The sequence below is a fragment of the Triturus cristatus genome, chromosome 3_2, assembly GCF_964204655.1.
Source record: "Triturus cristatus chromosome 3_2, aTriCri1.1, whole genome shotgun sequence".
Lineage (NCBI taxonomy): Eukaryota > Metazoa > Chordata > Amphibia > Caudata > Salamandridae > Triturus > Triturus cristatus.
The window spans coordinates 839,699,307-839,719,896 of NC_140584.1; the positions used below are offsets into that span (position 1 = coordinate 839,699,307).

General features: G+C 44.4%; 1 protein-coding gene across 4 annotated transcripts in view; it reads right to left on the reverse strand.

Annotated features, from left to right (window-relative positions):
* The window catches only part of SMG6 (SMG6 nonsense mediated mRNA decay factor), a 1,079,424-nt gene that overhangs the window by 333,663 nt on the left and 725,171 nt on the right, over positions 1-20,590 (reverse strand). For all 4 annotated transcript variants that reach the window (XM_085649087.1, XM_085649085.1, XM_085649086.1 and 1 more), the window contains one exon: positions 11,391-11,592. In XM_085649087.1, the coding sequence (XP_085505213.1) occupies positions 11,391-11,592 (202 nt within the window). The remainder of the gene's footprint in view (positions 1-11,390; positions 11,593-20,590) is intronic.

Here is a 20,590-nt window from a genome sequence, read left to right on the forward strand (position 1 = left end):
TGATTCACTGTTCAGAAACATGGGCAGACCTGTCACTGCCAACCAGTGGGTGCGCACTGGCATCGTTCCTGAGTATACGCATGAGCAGTTTGTCATTGAAGGCCACTGTCAGTGCCCACCCACACCAATGGTGCCCGTGATTGCGTGTACGGCCTGCTAATGCAGGCTAGTGCTTGCACACAGACACACGTATAATTTAAACCTGTGTCCAGTAAGCTGTGTAGACTCAGGAAGGTGGACTAGCACCACTGGTGCTGGGAACTATGCGTCCCTCCTGCCATTGCAGGTCGGGGTGCGAATGCACGCCCAGGTAGTGAGGAATACCTATGTGTGTTTTCAGTACCTATGAGGCCTGCTCTTCCCATAGGTTAACATGGGGAAGTGGTTGACATCACTTCGCAATGCAATAGTGGATTACAGTGGAGCAGACTCATGATGTTTCATATCAACGGATTCGCAGTGCCAACCCCTTTCCATAGGTAAAGGGGGTTTGGCATAACTCGCTTTTAAATGCCAATGATAGAATATGGACTTTTCTATGCTCCAAGAGTCTTGGGGACCGTGGTGTCTGGCTCCAGTGGACATCCCGGGACAGGGAGAGCACATCTGTACATTCCCCAATCGACAGCCATAAACCATGAGCATCCCACAGGAACAGCAGACCTCTGCCATTTGAGGGCCAAATGGGATAGATTGAAGATAGAGATTGTGACACTTAGTCTCTAGGGGCCGGATCATAGCCCCACTAAAGATTAAGATCTGTATTCCAAGGCCTCATGGCAGGCAGGCATACAATTTAGGGGAGACTTCTGTGTTCAAAGGGAAAACCCTTAAATCACCCCAAAGTCAAAGATCCACAACAGTATAACTACAGGTGCCATCCTTCAGCAAAGGGTGAGGTATGCTTAAGGGGACGTGGGACCGGAGAACCCGAACAACATGTACACAATGAGGATAACTGTCTGAATAGAGGCTGACCTGGGCCGAAGACATGCGTATCCAAGGTATGTGGTTCCCGCACTGCGGGGACCTCATATGAGTCTAGTGGTGGTGAGCGGATACACTGGTTGTGGGAGGCCGTGTGGCCCGTTACGTCGATCGTGTCGCATTTCTCTCATGCGATACGCTGACTGCATGCTCATTGCATGCAGTGTCCGATTCACAGGGTGCGACTCTCGGAGGAGGAGGCGTACTCGGAGTAGTGCCTCATTCTACCTCATGTGGCTTTGCTGAACTTTCGCCTGTTTGTGTGTGACCGGACCGTTCTGGTGCAACACTATCATTGTGCACAGGACGTTGTGCCTCATTTCCAGAGAGATATGGAATTGCAAATCTTCACTGTGTGTGACTGGAATTGCCTGGTGCAACCCAACTCGACGTGCACCGGTCATTGTGCCTCCTTTCTAGAGAGGTGTGGAATTTGCAACTTGTGCTTGAAATATGAAGTGCCTGGTGCGACTAATGCCCAAGCACACCAGGCATGGTGCCCGGATTGCCAGATCATCCTATACCGATCAGGGCGCCTCATCCTATCAAGAGGCTCCCCTGTATTACTCCCCATTCATCGGTTGTTCCCTTGTTGACCCTCATTGTGGCGGAACAACTGCCCTCTCAACACCTGATGCCTCCAGAAGATATCTTGGCGCCATGTAGCAGCGAGAGAGATTGACTGGGTTGAAGAAACGCTTCCGAGACAGTTTGAAAGCAGGTCAAGAGACTGCGTGACTACTCTGTGTTTTGAGTCCTCTGGGAGAAGTTTCCAAGGGGCTCCGAAAATCTCCCTTGTTTACGTCTACCTCCTGATAAAAACTACTACATATTCCAACCTGCTTCCCTAGGACCCAGACTGAGTGTGACTTCGGGCATGTGTGGCCCAGTGTCCAGAAGGTGGGCTGGTTATCCTTCATCCGGGGGAGTAGAACAATTGGGGTGAACTAGAGGGTGGAGGAAGGCTTGGGCCATGGAGTCTGCAAAGGATGAACCACTGACCTGCTGGGTACAAGTGGCACCACATTAGGGTGCTGAGTATGTATGTGTGTGTTAGAGTGTTTGTATGGACTGGCTGATACTGGTCGCACCGCATAATGGTGTGGAGTGTGTGTGTGTGTGTGTGTGTGTGTGTGAGTGCGGGTGATCGTGTACGGACATGTGACTCTCGACACTGGCCGGTGGTGCCGACTTGTACATTGATTGTTACCAAAATCACAATACCTTTTGACACTGGGTTTTTGTGCATGGATTCAGCTTGTGGTGCTTCTAAAAAGTGTTTTATTTTTGTGTATGTATATAGTTTTGATATCATGCACCGCATAAGTTAGCTCTCTCTTCTTTGGGGGCTGGGTGGAGATTAAATTAGGAATTGTCCACAGTGTGCATACTATTGATTTCATAACAATATGAGTGGGCCTAGTACTGCCAGTAATATTTTTTAATGTGTTTTATGCCCAAAGTTATATGATAGTCATGTTATAATGAGCGAATATGTGTGTTGAATATAAACGTTTTACATACATCCTATGTGATGCCTCTTTAGTGACACTAAGGGAATTTATCTTGAGAAGCTGCTGTGACATTGCTATACACACTGCCTCTGTAGTGAGCCTGACTGCTCAGTGCCAAGTTATCAAAGGGTTAGCACTGGTTATATAGAGTGTGTAATCACCTGCCCTTGACAGGAGCGGTAGTGCTGCCTCTCTGGGGTCCTCCCTTCAGTCAACCAGACACTGCCAGTTCCAACAGAGGAGATGAGGTATAATCAGCTAGAAATATGGGGGGGAAGTCCAAAGCAAGGACCATTCTGGACTGAATCACTGAGCGTAAAAGCAGCACTTTCCAGCCTGCATTCATTAGCAGAAATAAAGGAACAGGCACTGTTAGAAAAGGCCCTTTCTGGGGTGCTTTCTCTCGACTTTTTGATTTTCTCCCTTCTAGTTTTCCACTGATCTTGATGCTAGCCTTAGGACTTTGAGCGCGTATGAGACTGCCAAAGCGCTGTGCTCGTCATATACATGATTGGCTGATTCGAGTTAGCTGTAAGCCCCATGTCAAGGGGTAAGACATATATGTAGGTCCAAGGGCTCACATCGGGACCCACTGCTGAGCTACTTTCTGCTCGTTGCACCTCCTCCGACAGCGAGGTGCGGCGTGTCATAGGCCTAGCATCATGGCAGACAGGACAAAATTTAGAGAGGGACTGTGCATTTCAAAGGGGGCCTCCTGAACTGACTGCATCTTTAAAGGTCATTGTGGGTATAAATACTGGGACTCTGGCCTCAGCAGCCAGAGACACTTTTGGAACCATACTAAGCAGGTTCGACACTGGGACATCGACAGGAGGAACCATTAGGGCAGGAGGGCTGCAACTGGACTATCTGCAGACTTGTGGTGGTCTGGAGCTTACCATGCTCAAGGAAGGGGACTATCACATGGTGGATTTTGCCTGGACGTTGCTAGCCTGCAGCTAATTGCCAACTGTCATGGCCCGGGTCCCTAAGTACTCTCCAAGGGCCGGTTGGCAGGCCTACTGTCCACGAGATCACAGGGACACTAAAGATCTTCCAGTTTCCACGAGATAGTAAGGATCACACAGAGTGTGGTGGAAACAGATGGAATTGATCGTCAGTTGGGACAAGGCCCGTCCTGACATACACCGTCATCACATTGTGCAGAGGAGTGCGCTTGTGAAGATCAGCAACCCACCTGAGGTTCCGGGACGTGAGGAGTTCAAGGAGTGTAGGGAAAGCTTGCAGAATTTGAGGGACCGGAGCTTGCAACCAGGGAACCTGTACTAGCTTGCACTCTGGAGCGTATGGTGTCCTGAGGGGTCTTGGGGGACCTGAGCTGGGAGCCGAGACTGTCTTCAGGCCCCAGATCGGGAGGACGACAGTGTCTGACATCGCGGCCTCTGTCCAAGGTCATTGGCTCCCTCTCCCTGGACCCACGCCACAAGGTGCTTAGTTGTGTAGAACACTGTGACAAGGCCAGAGGGGTTTTGTGTGCCTTGTGGGTACATACAGCTGACTGTCGGGGCTATGGCAGGCCACACCTCCATTGAGGAGAAATCATTTCTCCAGACTTGGAAGCGTGCCAGCTTCCTCGGTCTCAACCTTTGGTCCATGGGAAGGATCGCGATCCTGCACTCGTGCAGGTGCTGCCGGGCTCCTGGAGCTGTAATCCGAATGGACGAAACTAAGTAACTGTTTCTTTCTGTGTTAGGTGGTTCCGACTGTCTAGTCAATGGGCCCCAGCAGGGGCAACGTGTATCGTTGGCTCATGTAGTTGAATGACTGGGTCACCAGGCATAGTCAAAGACCTTTTGGGAAGGTTTAACAATTGCTTTTTACTGGAGAGAGACAGAGACAGAGACAGAGAGACAGAGAGACAGAGAGAGAGACAGAGACAGAGACAGAGACAGAGACAGAGACAGAGACAGAGACAGAGAGAGAGAGAGAGAGAGAGAGAGAGAGAGAGAGAGAGAGAGAGAGAGAGAGAGAGAGAGTGAGAGTGAGAGTGAGAGTGAGAGTGAGAGAGTGTGAGAGTGAGAGTGAGAGTGAGAGTGAGAGTGAGAGTGAGAGTGAGAGTGAGAGTGAGAGTGAGAGTGAGAGTGAGAGTGAGAGTGAGAGAGAGAGAGAGAGAGAGAGAGAGAGAGAGAGAGAGTGTGTGTGTGTGGTGTTTTTTTTTTACAAGGTCAAGGGTTTTATACATACAGTGTGGAGTCTTTTTGTGCTGTATGCAGTGTGTTGCGAGGGTGGTGTGCCAGTACTTTACATTCTAGCCTAGAGGATAGGCCTGACTGCTCGGTGTCTAGCTACCAGAGGGTGAGCACAGGTTATTGGACAAGTGTATTGTACTTATCCTATTTGGAACAGTGCATTCTGACTGGCTTAGCTGCGTCCCAGCCAGCCCGAAACCGCTGGGTCTAACATTTGGTGATCTGTGGTGTGGATAGGACGTGTGTTGGCACAAACCCTAGCAACACAGTGGTTTGCCATTGCATTGAGTGTTGTTTTTTTTCTGTGGGTTGCTATTCAAGTTTGGAAACTTTTCTGTGTTCACAACAGTTATGTCAAAGTCTGGGGAGCCAGCAGGGGTACTTGCTGTGGGGGTATTTGGCAGGGATGGAGAGCCGGGGAGGTGACTCAGCATCGGAGACTCCACACGGACCCGAAATGTTCTTTACAAGGCCGCCGTGGAAAGGGGGCATTATAAGAGACACAGAAGGCCTGGCTAGGGTCCAAGAGTGCCGCTGGGGATTCAGAGGAGAGTGAGGTTGTGGATAATGAGGGACAGGATCTGTCCCTTGAGGCTTTCCAGGATCAGGAACTGCAGAGCTGGGGTGTGACACACACCCGGGCAGTAAGTAGTGTCGCCTCTTAGTGTCAGTCCTCCAGGGAACATGGGGACAGGCAGAGAAAATAGGGGCTCGAGGTGGGGCCCGATAGATTCCAATGGGAAAATAGAAGGGCAGAGAGAAAGGGAGGTTGACTTTGCGGTTGAGTGCTGCCAGGTTGGATTCACATGCCAAGAGGGCTAGGTCTAGCCCAAGTGATGGCAGCATGTCAATTGGGTCCAATGCAGTGGCTGGACAGGAACTAGGGAAAGAACCCAACGTGGGTGGATCTGGTGATCCCTCGTCAGGAGTGGGGGAGGTACTATAAGCATGAGCAATTCCCCGTAGATTTGGATGGTTGGGGGGCCCCCAATCTTTTCTCCAAGGAGAAGGGAGGGTAGTGGTGGACCGAGGTACAGAATGCCTCCTACTTAGCTCCACAGTGTGGTGTACTCCAGATGGAAGCACCCAGGGAAGAGTCAGGGCAGTACCAGGAGGTCAACAATGGAAGGGTCTTCCCTAGAGGAGGGAGAATGGAGGGGGGAGGGGCAGTTGACACACACGTTATCCCGTTCAGGATTTGGGGGGTACCCCTACTCAATGAGGGGCGTGAAACTTTCAAAGATGGGGACAGGGGCAATAGAGTTTGCTCCTATCCCGCTTCAGGTTTTCGACCCCTCGCTGGAGGACCAGGCTCAGGAGACCATACCTGAAGTGGTAAGAGGGGGAGCGGATAGCAGAGGTGATGCCCCTGGGGTTGATCTACCCCCCTCTGGAGAACCAACCAAGACGATGGACTTTGGCTGGGCAGGAGCCTGCTTCTGGACACTAGCGGCTGTCTGTGCCCTTTTCTGTGTTATTTCCAAGTGAACTAAGGTTGCCTGGGGGCAAGGACAGGAGTAAGAACCCCAGGGCTAACAGGGACACTGAGTTAAACCTGCGGGTGGTTCCCACTGGAGGCTTAGTGGGCCCTGGGAGAAGGCGGAACGTATCCAATGAGGTTCTGGGAGTGTAATACTGGTGAGTTCCACTAGGAGATGAGGGCCATTGTCCAGGGTCTATCGCTTGGTGCAGGGAAGCTCGTCAAGGTATTGAGTAAACTCCCCTGGCTTTCAGCTAGAAGGGGGTTGTGTTGGAAATGGCCCTTCTAGAGTGGTTTCCTTCAACTTTTTGCTTTTCTCCTCCCCAGTTTTACACTGATCTGGATGCTAGTCTTAGGACTTACGAGTGCGTTTGATACTGCTAGGTCTAACAGGCATCGATTATTATATTATTAAAGGAGTACACAGCACTGAAAACTATTACTACGTAGTAAATTGGAGTAGACAGTTTGTCATATTTTTGCCTCAAGTTACTCACTGGAAATCAAATAAGCCTTGAGAAACAATTGGTGATGTTCGGTGTTGAGCAAAAGAAACAGTTTTACATTCCTGTAATAATTTTCGATGTTGACATATCAAAATAAAAACAAAACAAGGTAGAAAATGGCAAATGTATTTTGAATGCCAATGTTGAGCCATTGGCTGGTACTGGTTGATAGTTCAATCTTTAGGCATGAAATAGCTCTGCTCCAGCACACACAGACATATTCAAAACAGTGATTTGATTTCATGTATTTTTTTTTGGGGGGTGGGTATACACTTCTTTGACGGTGCGAAAGTGAGCAGGTCTCTGTATTCCACATAATGATGAAACTTTAAATATAACCCAACGAAGACTCCACAGTTCTGCCATAAACGTTTCAAAATGCTATGTTAAAAGGCAAAAGACAAACCGTTTACAACCATTTTCAGTTGACGGTTTGAAAACCATAGTCATATAGTCTAACACAATTCATCTATCTGTTGGGATTGCCCATATACGATGAGTGAGGGGCAAATGTTCAATTTATTTTAGACCCTATTATTAAGATGGGGTGGAATTCACTGCCGTTTATGTTTCTTTGACATGTAAAAAGAAGTCATAAGTAATTAATTTTTCGTATGTTTCATTACAAAATAATGAATTATAAGAGGAAATTGAAGAACGATCAATTGAAAGTCCACAAGGTTTCCAATATGGGTCTTACGGTGTACTATTTATTAACACTGGTGTCCATCTGTGCAGTAATTATTACTATCGTCTTAAAAGTCTAGAATTATCTGGAGGAGACAAGTAATACACATAAATAAAGAATTTATAACACATAAATATGTACGAAACCAATATATGAATATTCCGGTTTGATTAGCACCCAGGTTGCTATGGGAGAAAGAACATTTTTTTCTTTTAACGTAGCAGGTATACACACGTGAAGGGGAAATTGCCTCGGCCTGTAATGAGCCACATGCATGCCCTGTACCTGTGGTCTGACAAAGCTCTGAAGTGAACAACTTTGAAAAGTGGTTTATAGTTCTACCATTAGCTTTCAAAGTAACCACAGGTTGCAAGAAGGAGACTGGACTTAGAACTTTTCCTTTTTATTAAAGCAGAGTCCATCTGCCATTCAGCCAGTTTCTCACTCATCTCCAACAATGAACTAAGGACACTATACATTGCAAGACCGCATGAGCCCATGATATCTTCTGGGTTTATCCACACACCAAAAACTCAAAATCCAAGGAAAAGGGGTGTCATTTACAATTTGTTAAGCGTAGGAGAAAGGGATAAATCATAAGGAAATTCAAAGACCAAAGAGACCGACCAGGACAGAAAAAGCATTGGCTAAGCTCTAGATGAGCTTCTATAATATAACTCCTTTTGTAGCATTTGATTCCTAGGTCAACGTCTTTCATCTTCCCCAGAAAATATGGTTTCCCCAAGTGCCAAAGGCTGCCTCAAGGACCCAATTCTGATCAATTCACATCCTTCCTATAGATCTGAAAGGTTTCTAGAACATCAACACAGGGCCAGATCAATCTAGAATGAGATGTTCAGTCATATGTTAGTTGCAAAAAGTATATCATACCCTTCAAAATGGTTGGTCAACAACAGGACCAGAAAGTACACCATCTGGAGAGGGATCACACGGGCTCCTTTCATTACCCTATGAGTAGGTGATTAATATACAGAGAGATAACAATCTTTGTGAAAACTGACTCGATATAAGAAGCTATCCTGAAAAACTCAAACAGTATCTGTGTTGAGTTCATTAACTCCAATCTGTTACAAAACACTTCATCTCGGATAAATGAAGGATTGAAGTGGAAGTCATTTCGCATGCCAAATTACAGTAAAAACTGGATTCCTACAGGTCAGATTGTGCACCAGATTGAACTATAAGTATAAGAACAAATAAAATGGCTCGGGTGAAATCAAAATTATGCCAACAATGAATGAACGTAGAGAAACTTTCAATTTATATGAGAATGTCGCAGGATGAGAAATAACATCCACATCTGGAATTTGTTACAATAAATCTCCAAAATAGTCCACAAAAAGCAACCTACTAGATTGTGACTCGAAGCGTGTTTTTAGTGACTGAAGGAGATCTATAGATTTTATTATGAAGAGGCGTTTGCCTGTCGGAAGAAGGGGAAACAACTCCAACTTATTGCGCTAGTGCATGTGAATCTATGAAAACTGATATTTGAGACTAATGTTCTGCGCAGAAAATGCTCCTTATCTATATAGCACAACAGTTTGCTTGGCATGCAATCGAGTGTTAGGTTGGGAATACTGCAGCTTGGATTTCGCCAACGTCTTTGTTTTGTAACCTTGCATGCACAGAATGACTCGCAGTCAGGATTCCCAAAACCCCCACTGCATCAGTACCCAGACTCCATCTACAATCGCGTTGGTCAAGATCTACGGTGACACACTGAATCGTGGGGAAATAAGGACTCCGTACTGAGCAAGACTGACTGCTAGAATTCATAAAAGATGTCAGAGAAAATCTGGTATAACAGTCCAGGACATTTTCAGACAACAGTGTTACCATTTCTGGATCTTAGGACAATGATTTGGTAGCACAGTAGTGTATATTAAAGTATATACCACCTAGCAACTGAGAGGCCTATGTCAACGTAGATAGCACCTAAGCATAATGGCTAGAAGAGTGCACTTTGCACAAGCCCTACTGATGGTCTGAGGTGAGTTGTTCCTGAATTATGCATCAGGGAAGCAGCTAGTGTCTTAACAGAGTAAGCACACGAGAGGCAAAAGCAGTCTAGAAATGGCATGCTGGAGTGTCTCAAATGGCAAAGGATAAAGGGAGCAGCACAGGTGATTAATACAATACAACCCTTACCACTACACTCCCTCTGTAAAAACCGACACAAAGCCAGGACTCAGTAGGTTTCAGTTTTAAAAACCAGCATGCAGATGCTCTTAGACAAAGATGGCCAGATTCGCAAAACCATTCGCACTTGAAGGTTCAACATACACATTCCAGGAGCTTGATTTAAGTGTGGAAGGAATTCACAAAAAGTGAATTGCACTCATAAGTCCATCTACCTATGTGTAATAAGTACTCTCACGGAATGGGTAAATCCTTTTTCAGGGCCAGAGAATGGATACTACTGGACTTCGTAAATACCCACAATGCCTGAAGTTTGAGGGTATGCAAAAGCATTTTCCCTGGAAATGTGTGTGAATTTACTCATGTCAAGGGCATGTGTAAGTCCCTTTACAAAGCGGCACTCAGGAGAGGAGGACACCTCCAAAACTGTTGGGGTAGGATGGGTAGAGGCTCTTCCACAGAGGTGCAGTAGAAGAGGCGAGGAATATTTTCATCATGGAGAAAAATAAAATAAAGTGTTACTTTACAAAGCGATGGCATTTACACATTCGCATTTGTGCACAATGTTCAATTATGCATGCAGAAATCTCTTCACGTGGGCCACATCTGAAATTCACAAACCCTTTCCAAGAGTACTCCTGCCACGCGCAGCTGTAGCAGGTCTCTAGGAGCTACGAATTCTTGCTATTTGTAAATCCGCACCCATGCAAGATCGTGATCCTGAGAGGGCAGATTTGTGATCATCTTTTGGAAACAGGGCTTTATTTCTCTCATAAATACTCAAATGCATGCTCTCTCACACAACACACACACAGACTTCTAGAAAATTAGGTCTTTTGTCTCGAGTATGCAGTCTGTCTCAAACACAACACATAAAAACACGCATTCGCCGTGTCACAGACACGATCCTGCACAGCACCGGAGTCTTTGTCACTTTGTGACAGGTACTCGAGTGCACACAGACATTTTGGCAGACACGCCAGCATAACACAAGATATTCTGATACTATAACGCCTCGCGCCAGGGGTAGTAGAAGCTACATAAATGCACATGCAATACAATTAATCACACGCTTTTTATTCACAACGTACCCCCGATATTCGTCTCCACTACACATAGACATTCAGACATATTTTCACTTCTATGCGCTTGTACAAACACATCATGAGCTTCTGCAGTTACATTAAAGACACTCTTACGCACATACATTGTGCCTCACTGGAAATGCACACACGTCATCTTTAACATACATATCATGACGGACCATCCCACACGCTCACAGCCATTCTGAGTAACCCACTAGCGCTTTCTGTGCCGCTGACGTACTTCTAGACACTCCGACTTCCCTTACACACATACGTAGACGCGCCCTAGCAAACAACGAGAGAGAGAGAGCGCGAGAGAGGGGGAGGGGGGGGGGGGCGAGGGCGCACACAAACACGGACGCTGGCTAGCTTCCTAGGGCAGAGATGTGTGGCTGGGAAGAGGGAGGGAAGGCCCTCCGGCATGATGCAAACCATTTGGAGCCGAGAGAGAATGCTGCCAATACAAGCTGTACTATTTAAACAAGTAAGGAAACGATGGTCCGTCCAGCGGGCCAGCGCGCGCGCACACACACACACACACACACAAACCCCCACCTCCAAAGGAAGTAAAGAGTTTTTCTTCTTCATGACACAAAGCTGGATGTCAGCGGTTAAAAGGTCGATATTTTCCCTTAACACCCTTCTCAATGACTTAATCGTGTTCCGTTTGCGCAGAAAACTTCCCAAGAATATATTTTAAAAAAGAGGAAAGGGAGAAAAACAGGAGAAGAGACCGAATCTCTGCCCTGCCTCTGACCTTATCCGAGCTTTTCTCCACGTAGCAAGGGTCCTGGGGGGCGGCCAGCAGCGGCACAAAGCCAGAGAGGAGCCGGTCCTCGTCCAGGAAGAGCAGGCTGAGGTCCTCGTCCGGGTCCTTGTAGAGGGGCACCTCCGACTGGTTCACCATGGTCAAGGTGTTGCAGAAATCGGCCAGCGTCGCCCACACGTCAGTGGAAGCCCTGCGAAAGGAAAGGCAGCGAGGGGGTCAGTGGCGGGAACAGGACCCCCCATCCCGTTGTATAGAACCAACGAGCTGTCGCTGAGGCGCGTGCAAAGTACACAATATCCGCCACCACAGTGTGCCCATTATCGCACATGCTAAGAGGTCAATACTTAAAACTGGGCTAATTAAAACGCATTTCTCAACCCAACCCAACTCCCAAAGGAACCATTGTTGGTAAAATGTACTCAGACCTGATGGCCTTCAACCTCAAATTGCTGAATCTGCCAACTGCCCCTTCATCATTTTAGACAGGACACTCAACCTAGGAGTCCACATCAAGAATCTTGCCAATTGTGCGTTTTATCATCTCAAACTTTTCACTAACTCCAAACCATATCTATCACTAATGACTTAAAACTGCTGCACAATCTCATCTGCTGGCCTTTTCTTTTCAGAACATGGACTATGTGGAATTCCCTATCCGTGCCCATCACAATACGTACATCTTTTAGCTCATTTCAACGTTCCCTGAAACCTCACTTACTTAAAAACATGTATTAATAGTTAAGTTTTCTTTGCTACCCTGTCCTGTTCATTTCAGGGAAGTGTGCAGGAAAATATTGGCCAGTTTAATGCCTGGATGGTCTCTGCGTTGGACTCAATTGCTCCTGTACAAATTGCTGCCTCTCCACGGATCTCATGGTTGAGATCCCAGGTATATCCCTGCACTATCCAATGCAAAACATGCCTGTAAATTACTGGAACACACCTGGCAAAAAAAATAGTGGAGAACAAATGTAAATACAAGGCTGTACACATGAACTACCGATTCTTACCTAGCTAAACTCGCTGAGTTTTATACTTCTCACCTTCTCTCTAGTGAGAATTCCGCCTGGGAAATCTTCAAGAGCTTGAAAAAAATTCCATAGCAGAGTTTGTTATTTTTTTCCTGCCTATCCTTCAGTAACTCGGCTTCTATAGCTAGCTACAGCACATGCTATACAGACTATCTTACAGTCCTAAAGATTCTGAATGCTAGTAAATCGGGGTCACCAGTCAATCTGTGCCAGGCTAGTATAGATCACCTTATTGATCCCCCCCACATCCCGCCCATGCCTCACCACCTTCGATCCGTGCCAGCCGCTACTTATTTTCGCACTTGGTACAAAGAATAAGATGTCTAGTAAAGCTGCTAACAGATCGGTTAATTACACAAGGATGAATGGGCAGCTTTCTATGTCTAGCCCTTGCATAGAGAAGAGTCCATAGAGGATCTCTGAAGAAGCAGGCTACTGCTATGCTGCACAGATAGATGGAAAAGGACAAGATCTAAGCAAAATCAAAGCACACAGTACTCCTAAAACTATTCCTGCACACTAAAAATAGTTCCTGAGAACACGGCAGCTATTAGCGCTCATCAAGCCTGCCTGTTCTGTGGGGAGTCCCTGATATACTAGTACCAAACCCCAAAACCATTCCGTGCAAGATGGAGTTGTGGGAAATACCTTTACTGTTTACCATGCCAGCCAGGGCGCTCTATCCCACATTAGGAGTGACCTTCCTCTCGCTCCCAATGCAAGAAAGGCCCTATACCAGAAAGGTATCTAGCTTGTTACTATGCAGAGCGTTGCCTCAAACACACAATGAGTTGCAGATTTAAGACTAGCTGTAACCACCTTGGGTCTTAACACGCGAGTTCACCATAGGAGAACAGGTCCTGAGGTAACATTACATTGTCTTTCCTCTGATGCGACCCTACCTCCCCATGCTCATAATGGTATGTTCCTCAATCCAGAAGATGCAAAAGGTCACCCTTTACACAGTGGCCATAGCCCTCAGGTATGTAGTTGGCAGGCATTCTTTACCTGCTTCAGGAACCCATAGAATTTCATAGCACACTACCTGAAAACCTTCCAAGGCCCAGTACCCTACAGGCATGCAACACCGTAACTGGGAGCACCCCTGCTTCTCATCTAATGACCATTCCATAGCACAGTACCGTATGATGCTCACACATGACAACACCTAAGGGCTTGTGACACAGCATCTAAATAGGCAATTCATGGGTCAGTACCCAGCAAGCCATTCGCAGCACATTATGCTAATGTCCCGAACCTGGATGTGTCTGATAGGATCTGACGGGTAAATTAATGTGCAGTCGCTAACCAAGAACATGTATGTTATGGACATGCTTAAGTCAATACTTCAAACCAAACTGCAATACATTGGAAAACATTTATCAGCATTTTTATCTGGACATTACAAAAGCACAATCACGTGAGTTTCCGTTCATTCTCGTTTCGGACAAGGAGCAGCCTGGATGGTATTGCTGGGCCACATTGCCTCGGCAAGAGATAACAACCTATCGCGGATGCATTTCAACTTCATTGGGCTTCATCATCAACAGGTGTAGTCCACTGGCAGTCAATAGGGATCAGGGGAGGTGAGGCGGGGGGATGGAAAAAATTAATAAAACCACTTACTGTATCGCTGCGTCCCGCGTCTCTGCTCCGTCGGACTCGGCTGAACCAGGAAACACTGCCAGGCTCCCCATGCTAATCACAACGCTACAATGCAGCGTTGTGATTGGTCTGAGCGCAATGGCTCGGCGCTCAGATGAGAACAGGGGCCTGGGCATATTCTCCACGCAGGCAGTAATGCAATCTGTATGGAGAACATGCAAAGTGCACATGACGGTTTGGCCGATTTGAGAGGGCCGGTCAAAGCGTCATTGCACACTTAGGAGTGGGCAAACCACTCCTCACCTGCCCTGCTCTGAGAGCAGAGCAGCCCCACCTGCCTGCAAAACAGATGTAAACAATAAAATGATAATAACATCACTTTATTATCATTTTATTGTTCCTTAATTACACTGCTTAAAAGCCGTGGGGCGACGCTCCTCTGCGTTAGCAGAGGAGCCGCCATGGGTGTAGTCTGTATTTCTACATGTTAACCAACTAACCCACTTTTGGACATGCAACTAAACAAGCAAAAATGTGGTAGAAATACTGGCCAGGGCTCCTTAACCCCCAGTTCCTCGTGTGGCACTTCTATTTTTTTCAGATTAGGATATATGTTTGACAAAAATAACGCCAGAAAAATATTGGGGCTTAAATATTGATTTTAAAAATATCGTTCCGTTGAATATAGAATTACTGTTATTAACACAATATTTTTGTTAGATGATATTTAGGTCACAATATTCTGGTACCATACTTTAGCCTGCGTCTGAGTTAGATCCAGTCAACCGATATTATATTACTCTAACACTGAACAAGTATGGACAGAGGGGTCAGAGCAGTGGGCCACTTCCTCACTGTATGAGGCAAATTACCCCAGGAACAATGTGGTCTCATCACTGACGTGTAGACGGACTCTCAATACATCAAGTAGGAGATCCATTTCTGGATGTACCCTCTCAACTTGAGACGACTCTGGGAACAAACAATTTCATGGAAACTCTGGAGCCCCAACTCATAACATGTCAACTAGAAATATTATAGCATTGTGCCAATGGCACAATATAAAATAGCCATTTTGTGGAACGCTAACTGATATGCAGGTCAGCTATGCACCTAAAGGCATTTTATGCCACATTACCCGCACACAGTTCATAGCATAATATCTGATGGGAATTTTACAGCAGCAAAACTTTCTAAACCCTTCCCTCTGACTCTTCCTCCTCCACTTCACTTTTACTCATCCCATGCTCTTTCCTACTGCTATGAGCTCCAAATCATCCCTCCACTATCCTTTTCAATCCAAATGCAGACTAACATGTCTACCACTCAAATTAATTTCATATTTCACTATACCAATTCACCACTAATCCTTTATGGTTTCTGGAGTAGCGTGCTACTCGTCGAAAGAGCGCTTCAACACCCCATCAGGGGTAGCAAGCTCTATATAAATGCAAACCTTTTTCCCTCTTCTGTTATATTCCATATAGGTACCATAGTATAGGCCTCGGTAATCTCATTACCCTTCACCTATATTCTTCCCTACATCACACTTGTCACGGTTTACAGGGTCTGATCTTTTACCTAGATACAACACTGCATTCAGAACGCGGGTTTTCCCTAGTTCAAAATCTCATACATTATGCATAACGATTCTTGGAACCACAGCGGGATTACCATCGCCTGTATAATATCTGTATAAAGTTCATGCCCAACTTCATCCTTAGGCCGACACAGTAATACAGCAAGGTAGGACCCCTGGGCAGACCTATGGGGGGTGTATATATGTATATGTATATATGTATATGTATATGTATATGTATATGTGTATGTGTATGTGTATGTGTATATGTATATATATATATATATATATATATATATATATATATATATATATATATATATATATATATATATATATATATATATATATATATATATATATATATATATATATATATATATATATATATATATATATATATATATATATATATATATATATATATATATATATATATATATATATATATGAGTACAATTCAATCCACAGGTAGGAAAGAGGCGGCACACCGTCCTGGTGTTTTAAGGTGTATTTAATCGCTCACAAAACAACAACGCGTTTCAGCCGTAGGACGGCCTTTGTCAAGTTGTCTGTTACTTCCGCATAGCTGAATTTAAAGCAAATTACGTCATCATGGACATAGAAGAAATGCATACATCGTAAATCTCATGTGTACTTAAATCAGAAACACAATCAATCATTGATTATAAAGAAAAACATTTTCAATTTGCAGGAAATATATAAATGTATATACAAATAAATAAATTAGGAGCAGAATCAATTAATGTCGTTGTCCCTTGCTAGTGCATCGAGATAGAAAAAAGACTATGTAGTCCGTTCCGTACAATCATATATGGAATTCTGCTTTACAAATACATTAATCAAATGCAATGTATCCAAACTAGAATCCTGACTAGTATTGAGATGTAATTAATGCATTTCAACCTCAAAGTAATAATTTCTCCTAATCGAGAACAGCATTGCGGACACATAAAGTTTGTTGAAACTTTAGAAAAAATAAATGTGTATAATTGTGGTGCAAAGAGAGGAGAGGACTGATTGGAGGAGGGATGTGTTTGTTGTATAATAAATCCAAATAATGTCTCATAGAACATCTGTGAAACAATCAAATCCATGATCCCGATGAGGGACGGGTGGGGGTACATACCCCAATTCATAACGGGCAAGTGCCCATTTTCATAAGGAACAACACAGATCAATGAGCATATTGAAAAATAACTGGAATAACACAACCACAGAACAATATCTGTGACAGCCCTCCCATCCAACCAGACACAAACTTGTGCATAAATATTCAAATCATATCAAAATGTGAAAAATGAAATACTGTAATAAGACAATATATTTACAAGACACAATTCATCTCAAGGTACCCATCTAGAATCTCGTGATGGGCAGGATGAGAAAGTAAAATCAATCCTATATATACACAGAAGGACAGGTAAAGGGTTGCAGATCGTCTAGTCTAGATTAAAGGCCAATATGGGTGTTAAGTTCTTCTTCCCTGTTCAAACCATAAGGAGCCCTGGTATTCAAGTCAATTATGTATCGTGATTCCAAGATACGTAAATGTTTTTTTCTGTCTCCTCCACGTATATGCTTCAGGACCTTATCTATTCCACAAAATTTCAACAACGCATTATTGCTGTTATGTGCTGTGTGGAAATGTCTTGCTACGGGATAGTTGAAATCCAAATTAGTTATAGCCCTTAAATGCTCAAGAATGCGTTTTTTTAGTTGGAGTTTAGTACTTCCAACATAACGCATATTGCAGGGGCACTCCAAAAGATATACCACATGATCTGAAGTGCATGTTATGAATTTTTTAATGGGTTTGTCCCTGCCTTCCTGTGTTTTATAGCTTCTACAGCTTACGGTGTTCTTACATGCTTTACAGGAATTGCATTTGTGGAAACCCTCCCTGGCATGAAGCCAAGATGGATTAGATTCCATAGGTTGGTAGCTATTTACCAATTTGTCTCTAAGGGATGGTGGTCGTCTGTAGGTTATTGATGGAGTATGTCCCACTTTATCCCCAATGATGGGATCAGATCTTATAAGACCCCAATGTTTCGTGAGCAAGGATTTTAATTTACCAGATTTCACATTGTATGTAGTAATCATACGAGGGCCAGAGGTTGGTTCCTCATTGCTGACTTGTTTGCTGCCAAAAAGAACCTCACTATGTGTGGTTGCTGCCAATTTATCAGCAGCTTGTGTCAGGATTTTCTCTTTATAACCACGTTGTCTGAATCTGTTCCTCATGATGTTTTTTTCAGTGTTAAATCCCACATCGGTATTGCAGTTCCTACGAGCTCGTAGAATCTCCCCATAAGGAATACTTCTGATTAGCGAAGGGGGGTGAGAACTGCGAGCATGTAGTAATGTATTTCCCGATGTTTCCTTTCTAAAAAGGGCAGTGGTGAGTTTGTGATTGATATTATCCACAGTGATTCTTACATCTAAGAAATCACATGTGGTTTTGCTGATGGAGTGGGTGAAGCTTAAGTTTAGGTTATTGATGGATAATGCCTCAATGAATGCCTGTGCTAGGTCTATATCGCCGTCCCAGATGATAAATAGATCGTCTATATACCTTAGCCACAGGGGAACATGATTGGTGAATTTATCAAATGCCTCACTCCAAACCACCTGCTCCTCCCACCACCCAAGAAAAAGGTTTGCCAGGCTCGGGGCAAAGCAGGTGCCCATGGCAGTGCCAGATTTTTGTCTATATAGTGTAGTGTCGAATAAAAATATATTCTCTTGTAGACAAAAAAGCATCATATCCCTTAACATCAAGGAATGATTCAGCATCCCCAATGGTTGGCGTTGTAGGTAATACATGCAGGCCTGAACTCCCTTCAGTTGGTCAATACATGTATACAGTGAACATACATCGAGTGAGATCATGGCAAAACCCTCCTCCCACCTGACATCATGTATTCGTTTCAGGAAGGAAGTGGTATCTTTACAGTAGGATCTCAAATCTTTCACAAAATCAGCCAAAAAATGATCCAAAAATATTGATGTGTTCTCAAGTAGACCGTCATTGGAAGACACAATAGGCCTTCCCGGGGGATTAGTCAGGCTTTTGTGCACCTTTGGCAATAAGTAGAAACATGGTATCTTAGGATTGTCCTTTTTGAGAAATTTGTACTCATCATCGTCCAAGAGGTCTTGTTGCCACCAAATCATGAGGAGATTGTGGTATCTTGATATTGTTGCATCGTATTCTTTCCAACTAATGACTTCATAGCAGTTCGTGTCATTCAGCTGCCGTAGGGCCTCGTTTTTATAATCCTCGGTGTTCATTATAACAACGTTGCCACCTTTATCCGATGGTTTTATGGTTATGGTGGGATCTTGCAGTAAGTTCTTTAGTGCTTGTCTCTGGCCTTTTGTAAGATTGTCCCGGATACGATAGTCTTGATTACCTCTCAGTCTCATGAGTTCATACATCAATACTGAGTGAAACGATTCAATATTGTCATGTGCCATGTTGGGATTGAATTTGGATTTAACTCTGAGGCCACTCCTACGTTTTGTGTCAGTTGAGAATCCCAAAGCTTGTAAACGAACTTCCTCTGATTCATCATTGTAGAATGAATTATCAGTCTCAAGTGCATGAATTTCCAAAATATCACCAATGTCATTCATTGAAAAATTGGAAGATGGCGGCTGTACACTGGTCATACTAATGGCACGTTCTTTATTTCGTTTAGCAAGGAGGTGTAATTTCATGAGTTTGAGTTTGCGTATGTACAGAAAGAGATCAATTTTGGTGTCCACAAAGTTCCAGTCGCACGTGGGGCAAAAGGAAAGACCTAATCTGAGAAGTGTTTCTTCATCCACAGTTAAAACACGTGTTGATAGGTTAACAATGGTTTTCTCACAGGGGTCCTTGTCGTCTTTGTTAGTATACCAAAATTTTGTACGGCCACCCCTTCTAGTTATTCTCATTTTTTTGTTGTTTTTGGTCTTCCTCGAGTCCTTCCACGGCCTCTTCCTCTTCTCTCTCCTTCGAGGGGACTCGTTTGATCTTTCTGTTGTTTCAAGATCTGAAACTCGTGTAAAAAAGTAAGCGGTCTTGTTCCTAAAGGGGATGGTGTGACTTGTCGTTCAATATCTGAACTCAATTCAGAACTTGAATCGGTTGAAGCTGGATCAGGTTTGTCTCTCAGGAGAAGTTGTCTATCCTTTTCTTTTTCCACCCAATCAAATCGTTTGGCATAAGTTAGAATTCTGCCATCAGCATAATCTTTTTTGTCACGCAAAAATTTACGATGTTTCTTGACTTTAATACTGTCTTCATAAATTTTCAATCTTCCCTCCAAAGCCTTTAGAAACTCGATCACCACTTTCTCTTCTTTGTGTTTATCTATTTCGATATTCAGAATGGATAATTCTTGTCTTGTTTTATCCAAATCGATTTTCGCATATTTGATTAGCATCTCCAACATGCCCTTGCAAGTTTTAGCCATGAATGCAGCCCATTCTTCCAATAAGTCTTTATTGGTATTCTCGTAGGTGGGTATTATCGTAATACGCAGGCCTCGCGGCACACGTCCTACTTCAACGTAGTTAGTAAGAGAAGTGACCTCCCACCACTTGTTGAGTTCACGTTTGCGTAATTTTTCAAGAAGATTAAGATTTTGTTTCAAAGTGGGCTCAGTAGTATTCCCAGTGGTTCCGATACTAGATGGCGTGATATTGGCAGCTACATTCTCATCAAACAGGGAGAGAGCTACCGCTAGACGTTCTGTTTCCCAAGTGTCCATACTTAAGAGCGATATAGCACCTAGAGACGGTAGGACGACGTCGCAGTCTGAGATCTAGACCGCAACGTGACGGTGCTCCAGGATAAATAACAAAAGGATGGATGAAGCGGAAAGGTGTGTAAATGGTTGGCGGCAGATTGAGGAGGTAAGCGGAAAACCACACCCATATATATATATATATATATATAT